The sequence below is a fragment of the Taeniopygia guttata genome, chromosome 2 (genome assembly GCF_048771995.1).
Source record: "Taeniopygia guttata chromosome 2, bTaeGut7.mat, whole genome shotgun sequence".
Taxonomy (NCBI): domain Eukaryota; kingdom Metazoa; phylum Chordata; class Aves; order Passeriformes; family Estrildidae; genus Taeniopygia; species Taeniopygia guttata.
Window position 1 is genome coordinate 6,207,098 of NC_133026.1, and position 17,892 is coordinate 6,224,989.

The window sequence follows — 17,892 nt, forward strand, 5'->3', positions numbered from 1 at the left end:
GGCTTGCTCAATGACAAAGCAACTGCTGACAGTGGAGGCCTGCAAGAAGTATTATATGTTTTAGCACTGTACCTTTGGACCCAGAATAATAAGCACATAAAAGAGATAGATGTGTGTTTCTAATGCCACCTTTTAAAGCAATTGCTTAAAAGAAGCCTGCTTTAGCAACTCAGAAATGTAATTCTTGACCTTCCTGAGTAATCATGCTAATATCAGGAGAAGTTGTGATTATTCAGTTGTGGGGAAAAAAAAAAAAAAAGTACTGTTTGTACTCAAAAGTGGAGCAATTAAATATAAAGGAGAGACCAAAGGAGGATTGTGAGTATTCCCTGGCCACTCCAGAAGTGAGTCATGGCAAGGGGTTCCCACTCTCAACAGGATGTGGCAGGGACAGAGTGCTCCTATGCCTCCACAATGTGAAGAATATGAATTTGAGTCATCCAGCTCCAGCAGGGACACAATCCAGCTCCCAGTCAATAAAGAGATCCTCTATTCTCTACAATTCCCTGGCTTATTCCCAAGACACATTACACCTTCTACAGAATGGGAAGAAAGGCTTCAGCCACTTTCATTAAACAATCTGCTTTATTCCCAGGAGAAATTTTATCCTAAGGGAAAGATACCAGCTCCACAGAATGCAGTAAAGTGTTCCCACTTGCACAGGAACGTTCATTCAAATTTTGCAACTTGAACACATCTTTGCAGAAAGATCTCCTGGCTCACATTTTCTAAGATTTTCTCAGCTAGAAGCTACTTAATCTGGACTAAAACATTTGAAGTGAAACAGCAGCAACAGTGCAAGACAATCAAGCTGTTCTATTCAAGATCTCCAAGAAAGAAATGGGATATTGGGAGGGTAAGAAAAAAAATTACCTTCCAGCCCTGTCGAGAACAGAGCATGACAGAATTTCACAGCCATGAGGAGGAAGAAGGAGCCAAAGAGGAGGAAGAAAGGGAATAACCCCAAGCTGGTGTGCAGATGGATTGACTCTGCTTTCTGAAGCAGAAGGGAGGTGTATGAAACTTCCCATGTTTGGTCTCTTATTTTCTTTTTTACAAAATCTGGTGTCAAGTCAAACACTGCACAGTGGCGTCTGTATCACACAAGATCTCTGTGCTTTCCACAATCTATAAACCCCTGCCATATCATGTTATCACACAACAGGCTTTCCATAGCACCATGTGACAAGAATTTCCCTTCTCAGAGGATCCCAGGGAGTCTTTAAAGACTTTAATCAGCCTCCTCCACATATTAAAGAAAGATGAGATTAAGTCAGTGTACTTATGCTTTCTGTGTAGGCAAAGATATAAACATCTCCAAGTTACAGATGAACAGAAAGATAGTCTCAAAACATTTAAGCAAGAGAAATTGAGGAATTAAGATAGTTTGCTAGACAGGTATGCAGAGGCTGGCATGCCAAACACATGGAATCAAAGCTGACAGAGATGGGTAGAGTGACTCACATACACAAGGAACTTGACTTTGTCCCCCAGCTCTTCTGAAACAGCAAGCACAGTCTGAAAAGTACCTAAGAAAAATTGAGGCCACAACCACACAGAGCAATATGATGCTTTTTTAATCAGGTTTTCAATCACAATGTAATTTTTTCCCCACCAACACACTCAAACACAGACATTTAAAAATTATTTGTCTACAAAGAAGAACAAAATGATTTAAACAGCTCCAGTAAATTCTGAGCAAATCTCTTCTGATCTTCTCCTTGGGAGTCCGCTCAGACAACAAATAAATTTTATTTGCTTCTATTTCACAAGACAAGAAGAGGCAGAGTTGTAGATAACCTTCTGTTCAAGCTCAGCATATCTTTTCAAAAGTGGACGATAGAGCTAAAAAGGAAAAAGAAATAAATACGTCTCATTGAAAAATTAGATTTTTAAATTACACTGCAGTTAAAAAGCATCTTCAGACATGAAAAATGCAGCATCTTCACAGGTACCTGAAGGTTTGGGCTGGTTTTTCCTTAATTTGCTCATGAAAGTGCTGCAGAGTTTTCCCTCTTTAAATGTCACAGTCCTTTTTACCATCACCTTTACAGCTTAATTTTATGACACGCACAGCTTGTTCTTATTGTGACTGGGTTCTTGCTATAAGCAGAAGTCATTACTTCCAGCAGAAGCAGCTCAGCTAAAGTCACCTCTCCCAGTGTGACATGCCCCCTCAGTAATAGCTGTGCTAATCACCCAGGCAGAACTCCTGTCCTTGCCTCCCTCCACTGCCCCAGGATGGATCACTGCCTGTCCCCTCCTCCTCTGCCTCACTAATCACCCCACTGCACCCTCCAGCACAGTCAGATTGGTCCTCCTTGGCCAATGTGCTGACCAGCCCTTCCAAAATGCACTTCACACTCCCTCTCAGACTCCTGTACCTGTCTGAGCTGCTCCTCTAATACTCATCTTTACAGCCACAACCTTGCCCATCCACAGTCTGCTCCATGGCCATGTTCCTTGCTCCCCAGGCCCACAGGGACAAATGCAGACCCAGCTTCTATCCACAGCAGAACCAAGTATCTGAGTAGCTTGTGTGTGTTTTCCTAGCTAGAATTTTCCAGGAGTTTTTAGGTACGGTATTGTTACAACCATAAAAAGAAGAATCAAGACTCAAATGTGCTCAAAACCCCAGGCTCAGACACATCCTGCACGTTCAGATATGGGTGAGATCCATGAGATGAGAAACCCTGAATAAATCCCTCCTCTGGCTCCAACCAAAAACTCTACTTCATCTAGATCTCGGAGATGCACTTTTCTCCTTATCTCCTCCCTCTGGTGTTAATAAAATCAGTGCTGTGACAAGCCATAGCAGCACAGCTTTGCACATTTGCTGGCTCCAGCACAAAGAATGGAATGCCAGGAGCCAGTGCAGGGTCTGGTGTGTATTTTGTAAATCCCCTAGGAGGATGCCAGAAGGTCATATCCCTGCCACAGTGAATCCTAGAGGCTGCCAGTCTGGTCCACAAGCCCCCTGCACTGACTCATAATCAGGGCAGCCTCGCTCCTGGCTCCAGGTTCAGAGAGGTTATAGAGCCATAATGAATCATAGCCAGCAAACTGAATTACTGCTCTCATCAGTAAGAGAGATCTAGCATTTCAATGCACTTTATCCTTTTCAGGACAGCCAACAACAGTGTGTGTACATGTATGAAAAATTCAGGAGGAAAATGTTTCAGGTGTAAACTATGGGGATGTAGTAGGAGACCAGATTCTTCTTGGGCAGGTCTCTGTACAGTCCTGCAGTAGCCTCAGTGTCTGTAACAGCCACACTTTCCCAGATTAAGAAAAATAAATAGAAATCACAAAGTTTTCTCATCTAGGAAATAAAAAATGGTGGGTTTTTGTTTTCTCTTTCAAATGATGGCAAAATACCCAGTTTTTGTTTCCCTTCTGCTGAATGATAGTTTAAGATAGACTAGTGAAAATTGGATTTATCTCTTCATTCCCATTTCCACCTTCCACAATAGCAGGTGGAAGTGACTTAATGGACACATTCTGCAGATGGATCTAGTTTTGACCAATTCCTTCCTTTTTACAAACCAGATGCTATAGAAATTCAAGTTTCATTTCTACATTTCTACAACAGATTAAGTATATGAAGGGGTAGAAGAGAAGGAGCATCCACAGAAGTGGAAAGAGACACTGTCCATTAGCCAAGACATCACGAAATGTTTTTTAAAGCCAACTCACAGTGACTGAGTCTTACAGTGTCTTTCTGTGATTAAAGCAGAGAGTCCTACACACTCCTGCCTCTGCAACAGACTCACTCAGTGACCCCAGGTCAGGCATTTAACACGTTGTGCCTCAGCTCCTCTTCTCCACAGGACAGTGATACTGAGATCCTGGAGGTTTATGCAGATTTATGGGGTTAGGAAATAAAATGCAGCACTATTATAAAATGTCACATTACTCAGCATGGTATTTTTAAGTAACTACATGAAGGCCTGGAGGGCTCTAAGAAGTACACACTTATATATATATACATATATAACACGTGTATATATATATATATATATATACATATATATTCTTTTCATGTTCCCAAAGAACACAAAAATATTGCTCCCATTTCTGGTAAATATGCACATAAGAGTAAACAAAACATTGAGCAGGCAACCATGGATATAGTGGGAGTATCAGTATTTCAAACAAAACCAGCTCCTCTATTCACTGAAGCATCTGTAATGAAGACTGGCTATTTCTTACTTCACTATTCTGTAAATTTGGTAAGTGCTAACTGCTTCTCAGCAAAGATTCAGCACAGCAAAGCTGCATTGGTAAGTGAGCTCAGGCACTGAGAAAGCAGGCTCCATATCACTTGCCCATCAGTATTTTTACAAAATACACACAATGCATTTACCAGAAGGCTGGGAAGTATTATTGTTAATACATCACTCTAAAGTAAAATGTGTCAAAATAAATGAACAAGCACATTTACTGACACAGTTTCTTTTCCTGTTTATTGGACTTGAGCACTTAGTTTGCTAATTGAGAAAATTCAGGCATTTGCAATAAGCTTCTCAGCCATTAGTGTAAATGAATCCTGCATTATGGACCATATGAAAAAAAAATGCATACAAAAATTAAGAATATTTCCTGTACTCTGTTCCAATTCCTTGGGGTAAAAAAGCTGCACAGCTCAGAGGGATAAGCAAAGCCTTAAATTCCTCCTCCTGAGGGAATTTGGCTGTAATACCACCAGTACATCATAGCTGATAAGCACAGCAGTACCACAGGCTTTTCACAAGCAGTATTTTTCATGCCAGCTGAGGTTTGGGGCTGGGGCAGTGCAGCTCCCATGAAACACAGAGAAGAAAAGCCAAACAGCACCAACCCAGAGCATGGCCAGGTGTGCACCCAGGTGTGTCTGTGGAAGGTGATTCTCCACATCTGTCCTGACTGAAATGCCTCCACAGAACCTTGGGCAACTCCTCCTGTGCAATTCTGGGAGTCTCTTTCCTGAGGCAATTATATAGATGTATTTTTATAATTGAGGTCCAAAGGGAATAAAGGACTCTCAATAATGCATAAAAACCCAAGGACATAAATTCCCTCTCTGCCATAGCTTCAAACCTAATCTATCAAACCATGATATTTAATAAAAGTAATTACATGTATCACAACACAAACCTTATTATTGTCCATAATTTAATTGTCCTTGCTTAATTATGGTCCTTTCTTCAGCTTATCTTTATAGCCTACTCCACAACATTGACAGTACTCTGTTTCATTTACAAACCCTAAACTTCTCTCCAGGGACAATTTGGACACATTCTGACAGTCACACAACTAAAGGGAATAATTTAACTTACCCATTCTGAAAAATGCAATTGTACAATGCTGCCTTGTTCTCTAGAACAAATCAAATGTGTCATCCTGTTACTACACCTCACCCCATTACCAGCCTATGTACTCAACTGGGTTTTTACTGTTTAGATTGTCCCTGCCACCTTCTAAGAGCAAAAGCAGCTACAAATTATTACTACAAGAGACAATCCACATGAATCCTCCTATCTCCTGCAATGCTCTGTTAGCCAATCACTGGAGCAATTCAAAAATTACAAATCACAAAGATGATGCAGATGATTATCTAATTTTAATCTACCCAAGTACATTTAATCTACCCTGAATAGATTAAAATTAATCAGTCTCTCACAAACACTTGCTTCTTTTGATAGATTCCTTTTTTTTTTTTTTAAGCAAAGTCCAATTACCCAGAGATTTGCTTAAGAAATCAAGGGTTGTTTTATTTTTCAAATCATAGCAGTTGTTCACTGTTCTTAACAGAGAGAGAATACTCATAAAGCAGAAACAATAAAACAGTGTTCTGAAATACTCTCAAGACTTCTCCAAGGAACCACACCTGAAACAGTTACAGTCTTTACTTCAGATATCCATTCTGCAAGCCTATCTTAATCAGTTTAAAAAAAACTATTGGCTACATAAATCACCTTAATCGAACTTCTATCAATACCTATTATATTTTTGTGGTTGTATTATTATTACCTACTTTGCACTAAATAACCAACCTAAACCAATTCTAGAAAACAACCTTCCCCCTCCAAAATCTAACTCAACAAAATATAATTATTTTAAATCAATAAATAGGTCATTATAACCTTCCTGGGTAATAGGGTCATTTCTATAAATCCACCCACTTACAAGGCAATTCACCAAAGTCAAGAAAACCTGTTAGGTTTACATTTTCCCTTCCTGAATTTTTGCAAGATTAATACATCTCAGCAGAGTCAATAATGCAATCAAAATCACACATCCAGAGGTAGTGAGCTGCTCTGTGTCTTCTCCCTACAAAACCCCACAGGACAGTATCACAACCAATCTTGCACTCTGTCACACAGCTTGTATAACACAAGTGACCAGCTCCCAGACAGTCATGTTCTCTCTCATGTTTTATGTTTGCTTAATTAACCAACTAGCCAACCATCCCTGTTTTAATAGATTACTAAAATAGATCTGAGTTCTAATGCTAAAATAACAGATTATTTCTGTCTGTTAACATCTATTTATTGCTCAAGAATCTCCTGGTTATTTTTGTCATGCTTAGTGGTTCTGATTAATCATTTTCCTCAGGGAAGAGAAGAGGCCCCAAAGAGGTGAAATGACTCTTTAATTTTTGTTATTCTAAAAAAAAAAAAAAGGAAGAAGGATTCATCAGATTAACCCACAAATTACTGACTTGAGCTAGCCTGGTTGAGTGAGTGACCAAGGACTATCACCACCGTGGTTCCCACCACCAGAACACCTCATGACCCATTCAGGTATTGACAGAATTAGAAACAAGCTCAGATTAATACCCCAGTCCTACAAAAATACTGGGAAATCAGGTTCAGCTAAGAGACCTGGGGTCATGCCCACAGAGAGGGATTCATCCTCTTTGAAATGGTCTCTTCAAGGCACCATGGTCTGCTGCAGGACAAAGTCACATTGTTGCCAGGCAAGTTGGAACTTTTGAGACTTCAGTTTCCACTAACTACTGATTCAACGCCCACCACAAGCTCCGTGTTCCCCATCTTGTGACTTTATTCCATTTTACCTGCCCATCAGTTTAATTGAACCAGAAGAGCTGCTTTGTGTGCCCTGCCCTTGCTTTTTAAAATCACATTCATTATCACAAATGATCCCTCAGAAATCAAAGAAACGCTTTTTGCATTTTTGGTTCCTGGAAACCCCTGCTGTGGGCATAGGCCTTGGCAAGGAAGGAGAAGCTACATCAAACTGTCCCATCTGACCTCTGTCTATAGGAGGTTTTCCTCTCTCCAATGATCTAACACATTGTCTCCAACCTATACCAGGAAGAAAGGATGAAACCAGAGCAGATTGCTGTGTTATGACCTGTTTTTTCTCCACCCTGCCAAGATCTAGCTGTAGCTGTCCAAAAAATGTAAAGAAGCGGTTGGGGGAATTTCACATTGGTGAGCCAGACTCTTTCAGAAGAGCTCCTCAGCAAGACAGGACTTAACCTCGGGATGACTTTGAAGTTTATAAAAAGAACTATCATTTAAGTGAAAGGCTCTAACCTCAACAGAATGAAATTGGATGGACAGGGAGATGCAGCTCTGTATGAAACAGAATCAAACTGACTCGTTGCATTATGAATTTTTACTGCACTGTTCATGCTAGCACACTGTATTACTGACAGGCCCTCTGGCTTTCTGCAGTTTCACAGCTATGAAACTAGCCATGGAACTGCAAAATTATAAAGCAGGAAGAAAAAAGAAATGGTGTGGAATATGTAATTGCAAGAAGCTGATTTTAATGGAATGGAGCTGGAAAGCCAAGCTAAAGAGCAGGAATGGTTATTCCTTCCCATGCTGTTTGGCCACTGCCTCTCTGTCATTCATTCCTATCTACCGGGGCAACAATTCACTACTGTACATCATTTAAAACCAATAAAAAAAGATGTGTAAGGAGAGCCAGGTCTAACCATGTGGAAAAGGAAAGTATTGAGAAGGAGATAATTAACTCTTTTAGCTTCCAGGCCATTTTATGCAGGGAGCAAAATAGAAAGAGGGAGCTGCATTCCCCAGTGATCTCTCCAGTCAGGTTTGCTTGGCCCCTGCAGGGGTACAAGGTGCTTGCAGGGCCCCTGTGAGTGACAGCTGTATTCTCTGCCCTTGAGTTTTATAGCTGAAGCAGCACCCAGGGGTCAGAAGCAGGTCTCTGAGACTCCCCACCTCCACCCCAGCCAGGCTGGCAGCTTTTCAGCACACAGCATTTTGGGGGGGAACAGGGCAGCCACGTGAGGTTGAATCAGACACCAGGGAGCTGCTCCTGCGGTGTGTTCCCTGCAGAGAGCTTCAGCTGCAGCACACGTGGCACAGGCCACTGCTGTTAATTATTTTATCTTTTAAAATGAGGGGGGAAGGTTGAGTAAATGAGATCAGATCAATCAAGTTTAAATTATTCAATGTCTTAATATTTCTGAAGGGGACTTCTATTCGATTACTGAACTCCTCCATCTCAGTTAATAATTAAATAATACGCTGGCAGGCACAATGCAGCATGATCATTTCTATTATTACTCATCATGATATCTGGTGCTCCTCTACACATGTAGCTGGGAGTTAGTAGTTTTGGCAGATCATTAATTTCCCAGTTTAAATAAAAGCTTTAAAACCTTGTTGCCTGTAGTTAGGCCACTTCCAAATCTCATAAATGGTACAGTGTGTAAGGCTGTGCTGACGTAAAAGAAGCTTTTGCACAGCTGAAGACCTTGGTGAGATTCACCTTTGTTATTTAAACATGTGTTCTCCAGGAATCTTGCTATATTGTATTGTTTATTTATAACTGCACATTATATTTCAAAAGATGTCATAAACTAAAGCCTTTGGCTGGGAGTGAGATGTGCAGGGCTGCACTGGAGAGCCTGAGACAATGATTCCTTCCTTGGTTTTACAAGGGCTGCAATCACATAGTTATCAACAATGACTATCTCTTCTTTGTCTACGTGGGCCATAAAGCACAAGCCTCACCTTCAGACTTGCCGAAATTCACAGGATGGGCACAGAACCAAAGAGCTGTGCCCACTGAATCCTCCCAGCTGCCATGGTTTCCAGGTGGGACCTACCAGTGACTATATACAATTGCTGACCACTGTTTACAGACAGGAAAGATTTTTGGAGATGTTTTCCAAGAAGCCAGAAGGCAAAATCACCACCCTTTTTTCCATGCTGCTTGCTGCAAACAAGTCCAGATTATTTTGTCAAGATTATCAGTTACAACCTGAATGATCTGTAACCAAATTCAATCTATTTTATAACTTCTGTCACTTAAGGAAGACATTTTGCTGTCTGATCACACCTTGTTAGGAAAATTTATTCTCACAGACCTGGATGGTGGGATCAGATTATTGCATCATTACAACACCAAATAACCTCTCAAAATCAAATCTGTTTTTACAAGGAATAAGAATCATGGAACCAAGAGTTTCCTAAATTAATCTATTTTACCAGAAGAATTAGCAAACCACTACATTTTGAAGCAGACAGGAAATGAAAAGGGAAATGGTATTGCCAAACTTGCTCACCTCCTCAGCCCCTGGAGTGGGTGTGACAGCCAATCTGGGCTCGGGTGCTAATTTCACAACATCAGCCAAGGACACATTCCTCTCTGCTACAAGCCCTGCAATGAGAATCACAATCCTGATCAATGCAAAAAAACACCATGAGGGATGTGCCTTGACTCCCTGGCAAATTAATACATTATATTGATCTTCCCTGGTCAGGTCAGCATTCAGGATTGAAGGATAAATGGCAGAAGATTTTACATTCCTATGAGCTAGCCTGGGAAGTGGGGACTCTGTGATTGAGTTTTTGCCAATCACTCAATTTGTACCCTGGGGAACAGGTAAGCAGCAGAAATGCTGCTCAACAATATCAGTAATTATTTATGGTTACAACAGTAAACAGCAGTGAAAATACATGGAATCTAGGGATTCAAGGACATAATGTGACTAAACATAAAAATGAAGAGAAATGAAAACACTTTCAAGAAAATATGCTACAAATTATTAAATATATTTATATGTAAGGAAGCAGAATAATTGGGGAGTTCTGCTACCAGAGCATTTTGCTTTGTGAGCAAGTCACAGCATTTCATGAGCTCCCTGCACACCTGCTAAGAACCCCAGGCTAACTGGGAAACACCCCAGATGCACATTGTAATATTATTCAAGAGCCCTTGCCATCAGTATTTCATTTATATTAGCAAGTCCTCAGTTCTCCTCAATTCCTTTGCCTGGCCAAGAGTGAGGCAGCTGAAAGCATCAATCAAAAATGTCATTTGGGAACACACACAGCAAACCCCCTGGGGCTTGGCTGGCAGAGGACGTGAGCCCAGGAGTCCCTCCATCAGCACAGCATCCGAAATCCTCACTCAAACGCACTGTCAGCCAAGCCTCCACATCTCATCTGCCAAGCTGGCAGAGGGAATCCACCTCTCCCCCCACACACAAAATATCTGCACAAACTTTAATAGTGACTCCATATTTCACATGCATTCAAGGATAAGGAGCTTGCCTGCAGCATTAGGTGCTGGGAGGCTTCTGAAGCAGAAGGTAGAGTTTGAGTATAAAGAAAAACAGTTGGAAACTCGACCTACAAGGTGCAAAAATGGCCTCAAATATAAAGAGAATCCAAGTGTTTCCACTGTCCTGCAAAAGCCTACTTGGCCTGACAGAACCCCTGAGCCTTTTCTGGAAATAAAGAGGAGAGAATGCTGTGTGCATTAAACACATCAGTTCAGGTTTTGGTTGTGCAATTTTCTGTGCTGTTTTCAAATGCAAGAGATTGTGTATTCTTTAGATGCTATAACGTGACAGCAGAATTTGCTTCTAAAATTACAGCTTGGCTGATTTCTTCTAATGGCTGGTGCTATCTTTTCAATGCTTGTTGCAATCCCATGGTGTTACATGAACTTGTAGAAAAGTTACACATGTCTTAAGGCCCAAATCCTAAAGATTCAAATTAAAAATACTGAGGCTAACTGAAGTTGACCTAAACAAGGACTTCCACACTCTTGAGTTGTTTAGTGTAAGATATTAAAAACCATTTTAAAATACATGGATAAAAATTCATGGTTGGGATTCAAGTCTTAAATAGCTGATGGCCCACCCTTAACACACACCCACATGCTTTAATAGATATAAGTTAATTAACAAGTAAATCCTGGGGCTTGGACTGTTATATTACAGTGAGTGATGTAGTACAGCAAGCAAGAGGACTGGTGAACCCAAGATTCATGCTTTTACAAGAGAAAGTGCGTGGAGCTCAGGACACCTTGCATATCTTTCAACTTGATGTTTAAAAGCTGGAAGATAAATATAGGTTTTATATTGGCCAGCAGTATTATAGGTCTTGTTGTCCCTGCCCTCATTGGTCTCTTTGCTGGAATCAACCTTTTGTTTGGTTTGGCCATTTCAGCAACCCAGTTTACAGCCAGCCCACAAACTGGGGCAGCAGGCTGCACCAGCACCTTCAGCTGGCTGTATTTTCTTCCATGGATGCAACAACTCAGCATATGAAGGTCCCAGACCTTCCCTAGACAACACTCCCCACACCCCATCCCTTGGTTGAGAAGCAGCCACCAGGTTTGGAATTGCAATGTAAATTATATTCTCTGGCCTAATCTGAGCGTACTGAGAGCAAAATCCCTCTTTGACCTGTGTGACCTTCCAGTCTGATGTGCACAGCCTTACTCCCCCCTCATGCCCAGTAACGTTAATCCCAAGTATTAACCAAGTGAAATTCAATTCCCTGACTGCTCACAAGCATCTCCTGGAGCCTTACCATGGATTGCTCTGTAAGCACTTCCCAGACAGGCAGAGTTGGCCGTGTCGATGGTGAACACGGGCGCGTTGAACACGTCAGACAGGACCTGAGGGGCATCAAAGCATCCATGAAACACAAAGGGAAAAGAAATCCTTCATCACTGCTCAGGAAAACAAGCAGCTGCCCAAGCCCCAGCCAAGCACTCAGGAACCCATGGAATGAAGCACTGCAGGCAACAGTGAGGCCTGAACTTGTCACACCACAGGATATGGATAATTCTGAGCTACATATGTAAGTCTAGCCAGGAAATAAAGTCCCATTTCTCTCTGGATCTCTTGGTTGCAGTTCAGAGAAGCCCTGGTTGAAGCATCATTCCTCAAAATCTGACACAATCAGCCCATGCTAAAGGCTTTTGTCAGGGCAAGGAGACCTGCTCAGGAACCCATGACTGGAGTCTGTTTGCCTCCATCATGTTAAGGCTGATTCAAGTGGGAAGGAAAGACAGAAGAAGCAGTCATGGCTCCTCAGCTCTAAACTTGGATTAAAATAAACCTTCAGCAATATGAAGGCCTGCTGAGCCTTTCTTCATCATCTCCACCACTCCCATCCTATTAGGATCAGCAGGGAGAATGACACAGGAGCTGACTACATAGTCTCTAAATTTACCAGTTTTCCTGTTTTTAAGGGAACCTTAGCTATGAAGATATATCGAGACATTTGGCTTGAGTAATAAAAATAAAACTTTACAAGCAAAGAAATTATTATAGTATCCAACAGATACTAAAGTTATTAGACCACACATCATTCTGCATTGAAATCAGCACCTCACATCCACTGAGTACATCTGCTCTTCCCCAAAGTTTAGGTTTAGAAAAACAACACAAAATGTGAAAAAATTAAGATATATTTGGATAGGGGCATAGGAGGTTTAATAACTCCTTTCCAAAAACATTGTCAACAAATGCTTTCCATTTTGGTTTCATTACTTCTAGGACTGCAAGTGCCCCTCAGGCTGAGCAACGTAAGAACCAGGAAACAATTCAGATATAACCTGTGCTGGTTTTATTACTTTTGCCAAAGGGAAGAGTGTCTCACCTGACTTAAATCCATGGAATTGAGTCTAAAATAAAGCCAGAATGTCCAGCATTCCAAACCATTTGGATTAGTGCAAGGCAACTCTGATCCTGGAATTTATAACCGTGCTGTAGTTATAATTTCTTAGTCATCTTTTATGACGCCCCAGGGCTTCAGAAAAGATGACTAAGAAATTCAATCCATATCACCTATAGAAATATATAGTACATGGAATTTCATAAAGGATTTTTCTTTCTCTGAAATTTTGTGGAGAATCTTCAAATGAAAACCTTTGAAAATCACCAATTTTTGCAATTTAAGTGAAAGTGGCTGTTTGCTAACTAGAACCCAGTGGAAGCCTGATTTTATACACTTAAAACTGTCTTCTGGTAAGACAGAAAAGTCAGGATTGGCTAATTTCATTTGCAAGCAAGCACTGAGCAGAACATGAGCTTCAGTGCTAGAGAACAAATGAAAAATAAATCATGGTCATCTATTAAACAGTACTCTGGAAATTCTAAGGTCACAGAGCTCTAGTCCCACTGCCCATCCTACCAGCAAATGCTACCACTTTGTTTCAACACATTCCCCATCTAAATCTTCACCTCATCTCCAGCAGGCATTTCTTAAGTTTAAATTGTACAATCTTTTGGGCAATAATATTTTTTTTTTTGCATCTCTGAGAAAGCCTCATACAATGCAGCTCTACTCTATACTGATTGCTAAGAAGTGCTGTAATACTAAAAATAACATTTTAACAATTTAGCAAATGACATTTTTTACCACAATTATAAAATAAAAATTATTCAAAGTGCATATATTTGGTAAGTCATTTGGAACTGTGGTATCTCTCACAAATAATTTAAAAAGCAACCGTTAGAGGTTCTACTGCTTAAGAAAATTCACTGTGTTCCATGTGGTCATTAATCAAGCACCACATATGTTATAAAAAGCTTCCTGGAACTGTGAAGAAAGCTGCCCTACTAATTTTTTTTTTAACAGATTTTCCTAAGTTGTCTCCTTTGTGGTGTAAAATATAGGAGTTCCTGAACGTTGATTAATTAAATGATAGTCTTTTGTAGCCCTGGAACAAATTATCCAAAATTGACCATGATAAGGGTGGAAGCTGTTATTCTTTATGCAACTGATATGGTTTCTGAGGTTTAGATTAAATTAAAAAGAAAGATCCAATTAACCAGTGATTGAATTAAGTGAATGACACTGTATTGATCATATTATTTTAAGGCACTTGTAATGAGTTTTAAAACCAGCTGAATTGTTATACGTGAAGAGCAAGCACCCCAGCCACCACTCTCCCAATCCCATGATTTTTCAGCTGTGTATGTTACCAAATTATGCATTTTAAGAACATTTGTTTCTCTGCCTTCATTGCACAGCAAGGAGATCCTCCTGACACCCAAACTGGAAATACAGCTTGAAAAACAAACTCATCTGTGAATCCAATCTTTCCTGATGTACCCTTAGCAGAATTACTCCTGTAAGGACCAATGTTTTAGGCAATTAACCAATCAGTTAATTTTCCAATGTCACATTCTTAGGCAAAATAACCAAAGCAGATGAAGAGAAGTGACATCTGCAGGCAAAACATGCCAAATTTGCTGCTCCCCAATCAGCTGTACAAGCAGCAGTTACACACACACGTGGTTTAGATGCCTTAGGAGAAAACAGCTTTTTGCTTTTTAGCTTTTAGACCTCCATTTAATCCAGCTCAGGTTTTGTGGAGCAGACAATTGCCTGCAATTGTCAAAGAGAATGGTGTGCAGCTGAGGCTGGCCTTGACTTTCTGGAGCTGATGGGAAGGGATTGGAATCTCCAGCAAACATTTCTGGATCAAGTGATGAGACCTGGAAATCACCTGTGTTCACTCTGAGATAGATGAGCAATGTGATGGTTGACTCTCACCATTAAAAGGCAAATATTATGTGTAAGTTTTATACATTTACAGTTATGTTTTACCCCTCCTTGCATTGTTATCACAGGGTGACCTGGGTGGTCAGGGCATTTGGGAGGGTCAGCTTGTTACTGTGGCAGTCAAGATGTAAGAAAGTGATCTCCACCACTGGACAAGACTTTGGGAGGGGCTAAAGGGTTAAAAGGTGGAACATCCATTATGTGGACAAGCACATGGTGAGAAAAAATCCTTTGCTCCCACCACGGTATGATTTTCTCCATTCAGTCTTCTGTTGTATTTTTTGATCAAGTTTTAATAAACCTTTAAAATTTTTGGAAGTACCATTTCTCATAGCCATCACCAGTGATAAGACCTGGCCCAAGATTAGGACTTCTGGTGTACATGTCTACCTCCAGGTCAGTGTTGGAGCCTGTGGTTAAAGGGGAGCTTGTCAAGGCAGCCCCTGGAGCCCAGAAAGCTCCTGGGATCACCCAGAAGGAGACGTTACATTTGTTAAGTTCAAGCACCATCCGTTTTCCTCTGCGCTGCAACAGACCAAAAAAAAAAACTTACCTCAGGTATTACATAAGAAGTTTCTTTGTGATTTCTTTACTGATTGATTTAAGTGATGAGACTTGGAAATCACCAGTGCTTCAGATACTCCTTCATAAAACCAGTCAAGTGTGAAAAAAACTTTAAGTTCAATGTAAAATTAGCACTGGGCTAAAGGTTTTCACACTAAACCTGAAGAAAAACCCCAAAGACCTGCAGCAGATTCACAATTCTATATCCACACCTTCCTGTGTAGCTGCAATGATTTGGATTCAGTACAGCAAAATAAAAATGGAGATGTAATTACTTAATTTTCTACTTACCTGTAAGATCTTTTTATTGTGGGATGCACCACCAGTAGCCAAAATCCTTGTTCTAGGCACTGCAACAGAATAAAAAACACAAATCAGACTGACAGTGCATATGGTCAAGATCTGTGCTACTGAACCAAGTGCAGTGAGAACAAGGAGGTGGGAATCAGGGTTCTCTCTCTAATTTACCTTCTGTAAAAAAGGAGATAGCACCAATTACCCACTTTTCCAAGGCACATTAGAGCACTTCCTTAGAAAAGGCAACCTAAATATTGCAGATCTATTATTATTGTAGTGCTATCAATGTCAGGGAGATTTGCAAAGGAGATACAGAGTAAGAAAGGCAGTGTTATTATATTACAGCTGTGGTCTGAGGTCAGGTTGGTTTGGCTCATAGCTGTATATATACAAACTGACAGATAACCTTTAAAATCAGCAGTATTTTCCAAACTTATCTCCTCATGACATTCACAGTCAGAGTTCACTGAAACCTGGGCAATCCCTATGTGCTTGAGTGACAAGGAAGTGTGTCAAAAGGCAATTAGAGATGGTCTAAATCACTCCACTAAAATAAAAAAAAAAAATCTGAATCTTCATCCAGTGCAAAACCCACAGCCTTGGGGGAGTTAAAAAATATATCCTGTGTTCTTTAGGCTTAAAGAAACCCATCCTTTCTTCTACATTCCTGAATGTCTGCCTCACCATTTATTTGTGTGCGTGCTCCTCAGGAGCATGGCATGCAACAAGCCACACAGCTATCCATAATCACAATGCAAGTAGGCATTACAAACATAAATAGTCCAAACATTCTCATTGAAGTTCTTCAAAGGCTTAAAACAAAATAAATGCATAAACATTTTGATGTAATACATTTTTTTTTTAAAGCGAAACACTTAATTACCCTGATTTATGACAATAATAAGTGATACCATCATGTGTACCTTCCCAAAAGGGAAATTTCACTGTGGTTATTGTTTTGTTATCTTAACTTCCTTTTTAATAAAAGCTAAAGATAATTTATTTCTCGCAAGGCAAAGTTGGGCAACTTACACTGATGCCCTAAATAACTTATTGTAATTTATCCTTTCAAGTATCTTAATGACAAAAGCCCCGAAGACAGAATTAGAAATAATCAGAAGATGCAGCTCACCACACCATTTCCAGACCCCCATCTGGGTGCTCAGGTGGAGCCCAAGACCCAGACAAAGCATTGCATGGGGGACCCTATTTTACTGATAAATTTAATTTTGTTTTCCTTTTTGGAGGATATTCAGTGATGCACAAATTGGGTTTTAAAAGCCATTAGGATCTCTGTCAATGTCAGTAAACAAATAAAACAAGCAGCAGAGTGATTCCTCAGGGAAAACAAGTTTCAATTATACCAACACAGAGTGACAGATTCCTGCCAAGATTATCACAACAACATAATAGCACAGAAACCAGCGAAAAATAACTAGTAAGCCTCTGTTCCTAGAAACCAAACCACACTCTAAATTATTTGCCTGGTAGTCACAATTCTGTCTTGCTAAACCTTGTTGAGAATATAAGTTCTTCCAGAGCTACCACATCCAAGATGAAAACACCACATTTCGGAGACAGGCAGCAGGACAGGATGAGAAACAAACACACCGGCTGCACTTCCAGCAGCTCCAACCACAGAATAAGTCAGGCTTGCTCTCCAGTGCCTCTGGAAAGGGGCAGAACTCACTGCTGGGCTCCCACCATCAGGAAAGAGCAGCGGGCATCATCCAAGTGCCAAACAGCCAAACAGCCACCACCCCTGTGAGCAGCAAACACAGCTCAGCTGCCTCCTGCACTGCCACCTGCACACCAGCTCTCTGTCCCAGGGCTTCTGCTCCACAACCTCCCAAATGTTTCCATTTGAAATCCAGGAATGCATGAGAGACTTACTCTTTGCTAGGTCACAGAAGCACAAAATCACAGAATAATGAGGTTGTAAGAGACCTCTAAGATCATCAAGTCCAACCTATGCCCTAACACCACAACTAGACTATAGCACCAAGTGCCAAGTCCAGTCTTTTTTTGAACATATCCAAAGATGGTGATTCCACCACTTCCCTAGGAAGACAATTCCAGTATTTTATTATTCTTTCAGTGAATTTTTTTTTCCTAATATTCAACCTAAACCTTCCCTGACGTAGCTTGAGACTGTGTCCTCCTGCTCTGCCACTTGCTGCTCAGAACAAGAGGAGGTCAGAACCTTCAGGTTTTGGCTACATTATAAATT

The 17,892-nt window shown here is 40.6% G+C and overlaps 1 protein-coding gene across 3 annotated transcripts in view; it reads right to left on the reverse strand.

Annotated features, from left to right (window-relative positions):
* Positions 1 to 1,560: 1,560 nt before the first annotated feature.
* XYLB (xylulokinase) overlaps positions 1,561 to 17,892 on the reverse strand; it is an 82,390-nt gene continuing 66,058 nt past the window's right edge. For 2 of the 3 annotated variants that reach the window (XM_030264222.4, XM_072925302.1), the window contains exons 16-19: positions 15,657 to 15,715; positions 11,814 to 11,901; positions 9,554 to 9,648; positions 1,561 to 1,845 (exon numbers count right to left, since the gene is read on the reverse strand). In XM_030264222.4, the coding sequence (XP_030120082.4) occupies positions 1,762 to 1,845; positions 9,554 to 9,648; positions 11,814 to 11,901; positions 15,657 to 15,715 (326 nt within the window). In that variant the 3' untranslated portion in view covers positions 1,561 to 1,761. The remainder of the gene's footprint in view (positions 1,846 to 9,553; positions 9,649 to 11,813; positions 11,902 to 15,656; positions 15,716 to 17,892) is intronic. The other variant, XM_030264223.4, reaches the window with a different exon arrangement.